Source organism: Eucyclogobius newberryi, unplaced genomic scaffold (genome assembly GCF_026437365.1).
Source record: "Eucyclogobius newberryi isolate DKJ021-1_F unplaced genomic scaffold, fEucNew1.0.hap1 SCAF_9, whole genome shotgun sequence".
NCBI lineage: Eukaryota > Metazoa > Chordata > Actinopteri > Gobiiformes > Gobiidae > Eucyclogobius > Eucyclogobius newberryi.
In genome coordinates, this window is record NW_027316532.1 from 23493314 (window position 1) to 23506477 (window position 13164).

The window sequence follows — 13164 nt, forward strand, 5'->3', positions numbered from 1 at the left end:
CCTGAACACAGAGGATCGCTGTCATAGTTGATGGTCTACCGCTGACTCACTCCATTACAGTTTGTGTCAAAGTGTCACTTTCTTGGGAATCGCTGCAGAATCGCTCAATAACACAAACAAAACTGAAACGCTTGGAAACCTACAGTCTTGGACAACTGCCTCGGCGGTGCAGAAGCGTCTTCAGTAACCCCTTCGGTGCATTTGGGTGAGATCACATGGAGCGTGATTTTACATCTGACTGGAGGGAAAAAACAAGAAAAAGAATAGAGCAACCTTTGTGGTGATGATGAAGATGATGAAAAATGATGAAAGATGAGGCGTGACTGATTATAGAGGAGAACGTGTCAGTAAGTCGCCGGAAATGTCCTCGTCAACAACTGCTATTCGCGGGTTTTAGTTTCCCGTGTCATTTTGAGTGCTTTTCATCACTCAAAACATGCAATATTCTGTTGATTTCTATGGCGTCTAGACTACTGTTTTTATTTAACTATAATGCTTGTCTTATTTGGTCTTTACTAAACTGTAGTGAGTGATTTTTTGTGCGAAATATGGCGTTGATCAGTCCGTGAGATAAAATGGAGATAAATGTAACTTTTCTACAGTGTCCAATGTATTTTTCTTCCCACCCGAACAGCAAACGTTTGAGTTTGACTTTATTTGGCGTGTTTATACTTGTTGTACGTATAAATTGTAGTTTTACACCAATCGAGTAGAAGTTTGTGGAGAAAACGCTGACAAATCTGTAGAAAATGATAGGAAGTGACATCACACTAGCGACACTCATTCCAGTCAAGGTTTATGCATAATTTACACAAATAAACTACCCTCTAAACATTAATTCAACAAAATAAATTTCTCTCATATAATTTTATTTGTCAAATGTTAAAAGAAGTGAAATTAGATCCGTTTTTGCCCAGTGTTTGCTGGGTAAAAAGACAAAAAAATTGCTATTCTGTGACATTTTTATCATTTTTAGCTAAATTCTAAATGCATTCATCTGAACTTAATTTAAATTTATCTTGCATTTTAGTTCAATGACTGGTCAAAATTGTCAGAGGCACTTTAAGCTTCTTGTTTTAGCGGCGTTATATGTGAGCTGCTGTGTCCAAGGGATTTTCTCTGTGGATCAGTAACGTTTGTCCAAGTCTAAACACATAATGAGCACCTGAACCGTTCAAAATATCCAATGTGTTTGTCAAATATTATGGCAATGCTGTTGATTTTTCATCCCTCTGCATCAAAATATATCAAAAATAGCCTATATTCCAAAAGTCTTTACTTACATTTACAGTTTTATTTTGTCTATGCTGCTGCTTAGAATAAAGCTCCCAATTTAGTGTCGCTTGCTGTCTTCACAACAAATTACAAGGACCTCATTTTGATAAAGTTAAGGCTGAACTAGAAACATCCCTTCCCAGTGTTAACAAACTAAAACACCACAAGATGTCGACAATTCTTAGTCATTCAGATTTACATAAAAAACTAAAACCCAGAACAAAACCTGGACAAAACCGGGACAAGACCAAGTCAGGACTAAACCAAGTCAGGACTAAACCAGGGTCAGTGATAAAACAGTATAATAAAATAAAATGGCCCATATTATGTTGGGCCAGTTATGGGAAAGTTATAAGTACATTCAAAACATTGCATATTACCATATTTTAAACTATACTGAGGTACTTATATTTATACTGATATACTTATACTCCAGAGCAACTTATATGTGATATTATTTGTTATTTTCACACTTGCAACCGCATTTCATACTCTTATAGTCCGAAAAATATGGTACTTGTATTAAATTGTTGTTATAGTGTCTGTTCTTGCTTTACACAGCCAACCAAATATATTTTACAGCAGTGGCACTGACTAGCAAATACAAAATGACTTCCCTTTCTCCTGGGCAAAGATAATACAATAACACAAATTATTGCAATATTCAGCCTAAAACCTCAGTGCGTGTTCTGTTTGTGTGGCCTTTACGTTTCTCATTTTCCTTTAAAACACAGACATATGACACTGATTCCGAACGTCCAGTAATACCCGTCTTTAAGGCCTCGTTATCCAATTTCTCCTTTCATTCTTTTGAAATCCCATGAACGGCCCACAAGTCGCACCCAGGGCCGGACAACGGGGCCTTTCACGTGCGGCGTCGGCTGGAGTTTGTCTTCATATCGATGTAAAGTCTGCGTGACGGTTTGTAAAGAGGACACGCAGTTTGATCCATCCCCAAGGACTACGTGTGGTTTGTGCCTTTTTCTCCTTCAAATCCAAATTTTTATATTCATCAAAAAAGGAAAAGTAATCACTGTGTTTTTAGGCTTGAGCACTGTGAGACTGAAATACTGGCTTCTGAGTCTATGCAGGAGGATTGAATGCATAAATGGGCAGATAAAAGAATCTTATAAAAGACTGAAACTCGAGGCAGCTGTGAAACGCAGACTTCTGTGGCAATGCTGTTCCACCCGGTAATAACATTCTCTTAAGATTACGTAATATTATTAAGACATTATTCGTTGTATCCAGAGAGCGAGCGCCAGAATTGTGACCTCGCAGAGTTTTATCAGAGCAAAACAAGGAAAAAACACTCAAATAGAAAGACGAAGGTGCCAAAGATTGTGCTCGTAAGAAGGTTACTTTAAAACAGGCATGTCCAAACTAGGGCCCGGGGGCCAAATGCGGCCCTCAGACCAATTTTTGTTGGTCCTCCAGCTTCCAAACAACAAAAAGTAGTATTTTTATTGTGAAATTGGGAGAATTCAGGCATATGGATGTTATACCAACCTAATATTAATGGTCCAAGTCTAATTAAAGGTGTGGAGGCTCATCGCAATTACGTCAATTGCAAAATTTCAAATTATTCACTTTGTCATTCAACAAATTCAACATTGTCAAGTTGTTTGTGGCCCTCTGCCCCGTTTAAGTTTCAAAATGCAGCCCTTGGTGAAAAAAGTTTGGACACCCCTGATTTAAAAGGATATTATTCATGTAGAAGCACAAAGTAGTGGTGCGAGAAAGGACTCAAGTAGAGTAAAAAGTATTAGAAGAAACTTGTTCTCCATTAACAGGAGGTAACATTTGATTTGAGGTTGATGTGATTGGAAGGAAATAATATACAAAATGTGGCATTTTCAAGGGATAAACCGGAAAAACATAATTGTAGAAGCACAAATGTATATATATATATATATATATATGTTTAAATATTGTCAACATAAGGTTTTCCTCCCAGTGGAAAGAGTAACAGAAACTTTTACTGAAGTATAAGTAATGTTACACTGGCAAATATATATATACTCAAGTAGTCCAAAAACTACTCTGAGATGTAAAAATGTTTCAAAATTACTCATAAATATAATCAAAAGTGACGCTACACACCACCACTTTGTTACTTTTTCTCAACATATGCCAACTTTGTGCACAACTTTGATGTCACTTTTTTTGTCTGTAATATTTAAGACAACCAAATGCCAGCCAAAAAACAACTTATCTGAGGTCAGCAACGAGTTCTCCTGATAATAATGTCCATGGGCTCATTCCCCCTGGGCCTTATTTAAATAGAAGAATAGTGTCTTTGTCTGTACTGGCACCTCCTTTTTTACAAGTAACCAATGAGCCGCCTTTATGGACCCGACCTGGACATAATAGCTGTGGGCCGGTCAGGTTTAATTAACGTAGGCCTCTTGGTGATTGCCTGATGTAATGACAGCCAATCCCGATCTGGTCTGTGAGCCATTAGGGCCAAAGACATACTGCAAAGTCTGACAATGCACTGTAATATGGTCAATGTTTCAACAGATTAAGGCTTAGAAGAAAAAGAGAAGGGGAAAAAACAGTTTAGGGCACTAAACTTATACAAACCAAAAGCAAAACCTTAACAGTCTTGTGCAAAACTTTAAAGAGAATATAGTTTGAGAAATTGAGCACACTGAAGCTATTTGAAACTATTAGCGGGACTATTAGACACTATTACAAGCCATTTGACACTATTTGAACCTTTTTGACACTATTTGAAGCCATTGGACGCTATTAGAAGCTATTTTACACAATTTGAAATGATTTGAAGCTATTTGAAGCCATTTGAACCTATTTGACGTCATTTGAACCTATTTGACACTATTTGAAGCCATTTGACGCTATTTGAAGCCATTTGAAACTATTTGAATTCTGAATACAAGTCATAACACGGCTTCTGAAATCACAATTTTACAAACGAGCCAAACTGTTGTCGCTGAAATCAACATCACCTAATTTTACAGTTTTTTTTTTAAAATGACTTTCTGCAATAGCGGCCAGTTTATGTCCAACTATCCAAGTTTTCTGAAGAAATACTTGACATCTATCAAGCATTATGTTCTCAGAAATAATTCCAACTCGTCAGCGCAGTATGAAAAATACTTCTTAAATCCCTTCTAATGGATAATCCTCCCTGCAGCTTTTCAGATAACACCGTCTCCAAGTCTTATTGCTCTCATTAATCAATATTATGTCAACGTTCATTGCACATTGGGAAAAAGTGATTTGTTTGTGGATTTCATTACGCCTCTGGAAAGTTGTGAGAGTGTTCCAATAGCTGAGACCTTTGACTCCAACTCTTGGCTGGAGGAGGACAGGATATTTACATTAGTCGAGCGTTATTTCCCTTTCATAAGAGGCCAGCATTAACTCCAGGTCAACCAAGGCCACCGCGGACAGTTTTTAAAAGAAATATGTGACGTCTCGAATCACAACCAGTGTCATGATTAGGCAGTACTTTTATTAAGGTGATGGAAGAGCGTTTTCTCTGTGGGATTGATGTTTTTTCAGGTATTCGGGGACATGAGCTTAAAGGAAAGGCACACAAATGGACAGAAAAGTGTGAGAGTCGTCCCCGATCGCTGCCATATTGAGTATACATGTCCAAAGAATTGACAGAATGAAATGTTTTAATATCATACTGTGACAGAGGTCTCATGAGGACTTACTGCGCGTGTCCTGCTCACGTTTACAATAGTTTCTCAGGCTACAGTGACATCTAGTGGCGAGAAGCAGAACTGAAACACTGACTCCACCATGCTGCTGTTCAGAATCATAGACTTTCATGAATTAAGTGCAAACAAAACGTGAACCCTAGACAACATTAGCGTGGCAGTGCAACATCTACAGACATACGCGGCTCGAATGACATTAGAACGGACAATGCAACACTTAATTAATGCTGATTCACATTTAAATGGAGAAAAGCACAGGGCAATGACAAAAGTAGTTGAGTGGCAGCGCACTAAAGAGCACCAGTGTCTGAAGGAGCCGAGACGGGGACGATTCACCCTCGGAGCGGAGAGGCATCCGGTCGCCGTGGGTGAAGGGAAAGGAAGGCGGCGTCAAACGGATCATGTGATCACCGTGGGGCCAGTGCGTCCCGTCCGCTCGTGAAGCTGCGAGACTTTCAGGGAAATGTCAACCAAAGGAGCCAGCATCACCTACGGAGAAAAACGAACAATTCAACATACAAAAATTAAGCTAATTAAGCTAAACTGTACATTGAAAAAGACTGTATCCACTGAAACCTGTTCTTACAAAAAAGCAGCTCATATTTCTCATCGTTTCATTTTGACTACTGTGTGTAATGTCATCTTAGTGGAGGTGTAAGTGTTAGACTAATGTAAAGGACTTTAGAATTAGTCAATACAGTGCAGCAACTTTACTTTTTTATCAACGTTTCAAAAGGTTACAGCACAAGTTAGTTCCACTCGATATGCAATCAATAATTTAATATATTAATCAAAATCTAGAACAGCACTTTTTTGATGGTTTGCGTTCAACAGATTATTCTTTTCATTCCCTGACATTTTAAAGGAAATTCAAAATGTTCCTTATTATGTGTACCCACTTTCTGCCCAAGTCTGTTCATTCATAATACTCTCCTGAATCCTGGTTTAATCTAGTGACATTATTAAAATTACAGCCAGATGTCTACACCCTTCCCATGCTAAATAAAACCCTGAGGATTGCCTTTTTATAACAATATATAATATAAATACTCCGACATGTTCTCCTGATAATACATGCTTTGTCTGCAGGGGTATATTCTAAACCTCATGGTTCTCTGGCACTGGTCAAGTGGGTTTATGACTTTATTGTCGAGCTTATCTCTCTGTTCACGATGCACTGACCTGGGGGTCTTGGTAAATTTTCTTGGGGTCTTTCTCATAGCTGTCGATGTAGAGCCGGACTGTGGCCCCGGCGCTGCCTGTACCGCTGAGACGGAAAATAATCCTGGAGCCGTCAGAGAAGATGATCCTGAGGCCCTGTGAGAGGCGGAGAGAGTGAGATGAATGTAAAAGCACGTGGAGCGACCTGCAGCAGCTGGAGAAGGCGGTGTTGTGAGATGGCTAAACTATCTTAACCAGTGATGCATGAAAGAGGAGGGTGAATTTTTTGCACAAACTGGATGGCTTTAGCTTTTCAGAGGGCCAGGATTAGGTCCACTGAGAAAAGAGTTACGTTTCTGTGACTGTAATCAAATGTGTTTGGGTTAGTCTCTGTACTTAGTGACCTGAACAACACTGTAGAAATGCTCATGTTTTAAGTAACCCATGCTCCACCAACCTGATTTTTAGACACGCTTCCATCCACGGGATCTGTGTAGGCAAAGTTGTCTGCGATTGCCACCTCATAGGACTTGTCTCCCGACGAAAACTTCTTTCCAATATATGTTGGGTCAAACATGGCCGTTTCGAGATCCTTCATCATTTTGCTGGCACCGTCAGAGTCAACCTCCTCATAATCATACCTGGACATCAAAGTATAATGATGGAACTGCGCTTTACAAAACACGCCACAAGAGGGCGTCAAAGCGCTCTGTCAAATGAAGTCGAACTGAAACTGACCTTGTGAAGAAATTCCTCCCGAACTTCTGCCAGTGATCCTTCATGATATCTTCAACGCTCTGTTTCCTGGTGGCTAAGATGGACAGCCACGCGAGCACCGCCCAGAGGCCGTCCTTCTCCCGAATATGATCCGAGCCTTTGCGTTTCAGACAAAAAAAACGATATTTAGGCAAACTATTTACATCGTTTATCATCATCATTACCGTTCCTACTTAACAACGTGCAAACTTACCCGTTCCAAAGCTCTCTTCGCCGCAGAGTGACAGTTTCCCAGCGTCCATCAGATTGCCAAAGAACTTCCAGCCCGTCGGCGTCTCGTACAACTGCATCTTCATAGCTTTGGCCACGCTTCACGACAAGAGACCAACGAACAAAACATTAACATTCATCACAGAGTAGTGGAGGTGCGCGTGATCGTTTGGCGTGATCGTTTACTTGTCGAGAGCTCCACTCGTCGGCATGCTGCGAGCCAAGCCTTTCACTCCCGTCTTCTGGAAATACGGGATGCTGGTGATGTTGGCGGCGATGACGGCCACCGAGTCGGACGGGTTCACGAAGAAGCCGTGTTTGCCGAGCACCATGTTGCGGTCCTGAAGAAAACATTACGAAGAACAAAAACTTAGCGTGTGGAGTTTCTTTCCTTATCGAAGACGCGTTTGAACTTACACCGTCGCCGTCGAAAGCGGCTCCGAAGTCGTACTCTCCTCCTTTCATCGTGTTGACTAAATCGGCGGCATAGGTCAAGTTGGGGTCAGGGTGGTGGCCTCCGAAATCCTCTTGGGGAACACAGTTGACGGCGGAATTGGCAGGAGAACCCAGCTCCTCGCAGACGATCTTCTTCACGTAAGGGCCGACCACTGGAGGAGACAAAAGACTTCAAATCTTTGACACGTGAACGCCATGAATTCTTGATCGTCTAATCAAAATTTTAGCGAAAATAACTGATGAAACGCGACGCCGTTGGATCCGGTACCTCCGTGCATCGCATCCAGACGGACGTTGATGTGGCCGGGTCCCGAGAGAAGCTCCTTCAGCGCCGCAAAGTCAAATATGCCTCTCAGCATCTCTGCATACGCCTCAACAGAGTCTACGATCTCCACTGCAGAAAGGTGGAAAGAGCAGAGAAGTCGTTATTTCATTGCGTTGTGTCATCTTTCATTTCAGTTTAGGTGCCAATTAGTTATACCCGTAAAAGGTTTGAAGGTGTCGACCTCAAATGTCTGTTTGCCGATTTTGGAGATGTCCACCTTCAGCTCCGGACAGATGTAATACTCTTGCAGACTTTTGCTGACTTCATAGATTTTGTTCGTGATGCCTTCAGGGGCGGGGCCTGTGGACCAAAGAATGGCTTGAGTTAGAGCAATTCATCACTTTTTAAGAAAATTGTACTTGGACTAGTTATTGGGCTGTATACTTTTACTCCTTCATTTACAAGTGACAAAAGCTTTACGTCTACAGTATTACATTATGTGAGCATTTATATTTTTGCTAAGCACATTCAAATATTATCTTGCGTTTTCTAATGTTGTGTGTTCTCCATGAAAATATCAGATTTTGTGCATTATTTACATGTTTTTTCCTTCCAATTATTAATCTTCTAATTACTCTTAATCTAAAAATCATACTCTTACTTGAGTAATTTCCAGGAGCACTACAAAATACTTTTACTTGAGTAACACTATTCTGAAATGACCCTTTTTTGGCTTCTCTGCCCAGTATAATAATAAAATGCATCTAACCTCCACTGGCGATGTTATACTTGATGCCAAAATCCCCATTGGGGCCTCCGGGGTTGTGACTGGCAGTGAGGATAATCCCACCCACTGCCTTTATCTTGCGGATCACACAGGAGACAGCGGGAGTCGACATGATGCCATTCTGACCAATCACCAGGCTTCCAATCTGCGAAAGAGAAGAGTCGTCTGAACAAGTTGTAAGCTGCTATTTTCATGACTTAAAATCAGACTTGGAACTCACTGTGCCCTGTGACAATACTTCTGCTTAAAAAGTAAATGTGTTTAGAAAACCTTATTCCGGTGTTTAATTTTAAAAGAAAAAACTGGAACAAGTCTCTCTCCAGGATGTTTTACAAAAATCATATACATTTTCAAAAACAGGAGCGGTGTTCAGTGATTTGGTATAAAGACTTGAAACTCAAAGCAAATGACTTGGGACTTGACTTCTTTCTTGAGACTTAAAAAACAAGTTGCGGTCACTGAATAAAATCACATCCAACTTTGGCAATAACTAGGGATTATTATTTAATTTGCCGGGCCAGTGAAGACCAAATGTTTGACTTTGCAAGGACTGGCTGGTCAGGCTATTAAACTATAAGGTCTCCAAAAAAAACATGCAAAAACATAACCTGTTCTTTCTTTTTTTACCTTTCTATATGAATTACATGGATTAAAACATAGACATTTGCAGCACGACGCGACCAAGTGCACGTTCCAGACACGCCCCCTGTGGCCAGACTCCACAGAACATTATGAAACAACTGTTTTCTCTGTGCATTGCATTAAGTGAAGAATATATATATCGACTACACATCCATTTAAGCAACATGACGTAGAGCTACTATTGGAAATGTCAAAGGTTATCGCGTGATGTGACCCCTGCTGCACTTTGCCCACAGGACAGGAGCAGTGCTGCAGAAAAACATCTGAGAATGTGCAAAGAAGTATTCAAATATACACCTGTTACTAATGCCCAAACACCATGATATATTGCAGACCATGAAAGTGTAATTAACTGTCTACTATTTTGCATTTCCTCTGCAATAACCAGACAGAACTAGCCCTCAAACCTGCATCAAAACATGACCTTTATTTAAAGCGTTAGCTCAAAATAGACCTGCATGTAGCATTTGTGACTATCTGCTCGAGTTGCACGTTTGCATTCATCAGAAATAACTTCATGACAGTGCAATAGTCGGATACCATGGGCAACCAAATGCAGAATGAACTTGTTTGAACTTGGCTGCTAGCTTAAGTTGCTAGCCCAAATGTCACACACACACACACACACCGGGGGTAAGGCTAAGTTAGCATCGCGCTGGTAACATTAAAGACCCCGCTTCACTGACCCCGTTCGCCGCGGCGATCTGCACGATGAGCTGGATGGCATCCTTCATGAAGAACCTGCCGTCTCCCCCCACCACCACCACGGCCGCCTGGCGCTCCGCGGGCTCGATGACGGAGAGAATGCTCTGGATGAAGTTCTCCGCGTAGTGCTGGTTCTGCTGGAAGACCGTGACCCGCTTCCTCAGGCCGCTGGTCCCGGGTTTCTGGTCCGCGTACGGCTTGGTCTGGACGGTGGTTATCTTCACCATGTTTGGAGCCGAGTGTGGAGCCCTGAGCAGCCGCAGAGCCCTGTGTGTGTGTGCGGGTGTGTGAGTGTGCGAGAGCCGCTGCAGCCTGTGTGATCCGCAGTGTGTGGAGCCAAAGCGCGCACGTACGCACCGGGACACGCCCACCTTCAGACACGGGAGACGCCCCCCTCCGAGACAGGGCCCGCCCACCGGCTTTGAAGGGAGTGTCGTGGGCTTTGAAGTCCTGCGATTTTTAAACTCTAAATTCTAAAGTCTAGAATCTAAGGAATAAAATCTGGCGGACAAAGTCTAAGGAATAAAGTCTGGCGGTAATGCAACACTCAGCAACAACAGTCTAAGGAATACAGTCTGGCGGTAATGCAACACTCGGATGCCAACCGCCATAAAACAACAACAACAACAACAACAAATCTGGCGGTAATGTAACACAACAACAATAACAACAACAAAATCTAAAGTCTATAACGTACAAGTACAGAGGGTGACGTCAATGTGACCGTTGGATGTGCAATACTGTCATATTCATTGCAATATTTTGTGTGTATTTTTTCAATATTCTCTGGTCATATAACGGCTGTAAATAAGAGTGTCACTATTGTTATTATTATACCATCCAAATATATTTCAGCTTGATATTTTTGAAGATGTAGTCTTGTCTCCTCTGAATCGGTGGAACAAGTGGGATATTGTATCCTCTGGTCCAGTCTCACTATGACACTATCACTTCTACACTGTACATAAAGTGCCTTCAACTTCATGCCTGTCTTCATTCCAGTTTATGCAGTGAAGTTAACAATAACAAATGGGTCTACAGATTAAGAGGTTGTTTTTATAATAATTTTGTAAGTGTTTTTATAAGTTATATGGTTTTTATTGTTTACTTATGTGCCTACTTTGTGTTGCAACAGTGGAATTTCCCCATTGTGGGACAAATAAAGGCTTATCTTAACTTATCTAATTACCAACCGTCATAAAACACCAAAGAAGAAGAAGAAGAAGAGGAGGGGAGGGCGGGGCCAGCACAGGGGCGGTCCAGCGTCCATATTGTTGGAAGCCACTCTTTTCACTTTCAATCTATAAAGCCCTTGTGTGGGGTTAGCTCGCCGTGATCGCAGCAACCCCGGTTCGAATCCGGGTCACGGCAGCTCCACATAGTCCTTTTCATTTAGTAAAAAGCACAGTCATATTTTAGTCAAACAGTCACATTAGAGGTAGATATCGTAATGAAAATGTAATGATATGGTTATGATATTGGCTAAATTTGCACCCAAATACACAGTTATTCAAGATTTACAACATATGTACCAAAACTTTGTCACTATTCTTATTTTTATCCGACAGCAGATTTGAATTTTTTATTTTTTTTTAAATGCATGCCGTTTTTGATTTTATATAGGTTGTTTTATCATTGTTCATTGTTTTATGTTGCACTGAATCACCAAAGTAAGTTCCTATGTCTGTGCATTCTGGCAATAAACCTTTTCTGATTCTGACTCAAAGGTGCATGGTGTACTTTCTGGAGGAGGATATCTATCGCCGGCTTGTCTCTCTAAACATGTTACTGCCTGGAACGTATATTATCTTGCATTTCTGTTCAATTACAGACGCTTGGTTCTGTCACCTCCTTGTCTCTGCAGATCTAGTTTAATGGCACACAGTGGAACATAGTGGGCTTTAGTACCTAAAACTAATCACACAGATAAATAATCACTGATCAAATAAACTAGAGATCACCCAGTGCATTCTTTGCAAAAAAAAAAATCCTTACCAAAATTGTGAAATAGCAAGGAATCCATATATGTTTGCCCATTGCATCACATTATTTGATCTGGCTTGAGCAAAGTTCAAACCTGTTGAGAAAAGTGCAATGTGTATTAGCAATAACCTAATGCATAAATCTGTTTCTATTCTTCTAATCATGATTATGTATTTTAATATTTTATAAAACTTGGAGGTGAAAAAAACAACAAAAAAACAAAAACCCTGAATATGCCATTTCCTCTTACTAAAGTTTACAGACAAGTTGACCAAGCAGAGTGGCCTCACAAGTATATTTCTCCATACATTGAATCCACAGAAGAGACACAACATTAAACACACGCCTCACACATGTGACATTTAGATGATCCGCTCTTCTGTTTCACCAGAGAAAGTCAAAGGGCAAATATTGGCCTGGGAGATATAAATAGATGGGCAGGACTTTTCTCTGTTGCAAAGGCCAAGGGCAAATAAAGTTTAGACCCGAGTGCAATGGAGGCATGCAACTTCAATGAGTAAGTTAAGATACAGATTACATACATAAATATGAAAAAAAAAAAATTATAACATAGAAGAGTGTAAAATGAAACCCGGACGAGGAAAAGTATGTTTAATTCAGTATCAGATACCACAACAACATTTTGCAAGCAGAAGGATACATGATTTCGCACAAATATGTAATTAACAGTTTTCAAGCAATAAAGTTTACTTAAGACACGATGTAGGAGCCTAAATGACAAAAAAAACATGGTCATAAACAGAGAAGATCTAAGATCATAGTTATTGTTGATGCTTTCTGTATTATTAAATGCCGGGCAGTATGCTTTCTGTACAGTTATAAATCCAGTCCTGTTTTTCATTAAGAGGGAGAACATGATGGCAGACCTTAAACAGAATGATAAACAATTCAAGTTAATAAGGTACAAATGTTACATAGAAACAGTATAAAGTATATAATAAATACTAACCATCTTGGTGCGAGCAGGAATTTCCACAGCAAACACACTCATGCCTCTGCTGCTGCAGCAGTTCCTGCTTTGCTCATTGTTGACGTGGATCGTCACTTTCTGGTTCGTCTGCAAAACAAACACAATGAGCATAGACTAATGTTCATATAAGTCACCTTTGTTTTATATCATATAAAAGCCATAATAAACCAAATAAAGCCATTTCTTCATTTATAAAGCATGAGAAATGCTAGTATTT

The 13164-nt window shown here is 40.4% G+C and overlaps 2 protein-coding genes across 2 annotated transcripts in view; both read right to left on the reverse strand.

Moving 5' to 3' along the window:
- Positions 1–4738: 4738 nt before the first annotated feature.
- pgm1 (phosphoglucomutase 1) lies at positions 4739–10298 on the reverse strand. The gene is made up of 11 exons (XM_072437988.1): positions 9955–10298; positions 8609–8771; positions 8056–8199; positions 7843–7968; positions 7536–7726; positions 7305–7459; positions 7102–7217; positions 6870–7005; positions 6589–6772; positions 6153–6287; positions 4739–5459 (listed from the first exon to the last, which is right to left on the reverse strand). The coding sequence occupies exons 1-11, from the start codon at positions 10198–10200 to the stop codon at positions 5370–5372; spliced, it is 1686 nt and encodes a 561-aa protein (XP_072294089.1). The 5' UTR covers positions 10201–10298; the 3' UTR covers positions 4739–5369.
- Positions 10299–12754: 2456 nt separating this feature from the next.
- Positions 12755–13164, reverse strand: part of efcab7 (EF-hand calcium binding domain 7) — an 8107-nt gene continuing 7697 nt past the window's right edge. The window contains exons 12-13 of the mRNA XM_072437987.1: positions 12927–13034; positions 12755–12843 (exon numbers count right to left, since the gene is read on the reverse strand). Coding sequence (XP_072294088.1) covers positions 12763–12843; positions 12927–13034 — 189 coding nt within the window. The 3' untranslated portion in view covers positions 12755–12762. The remainder of the gene's footprint in view (positions 12844–12926; positions 13035–13164) is intronic.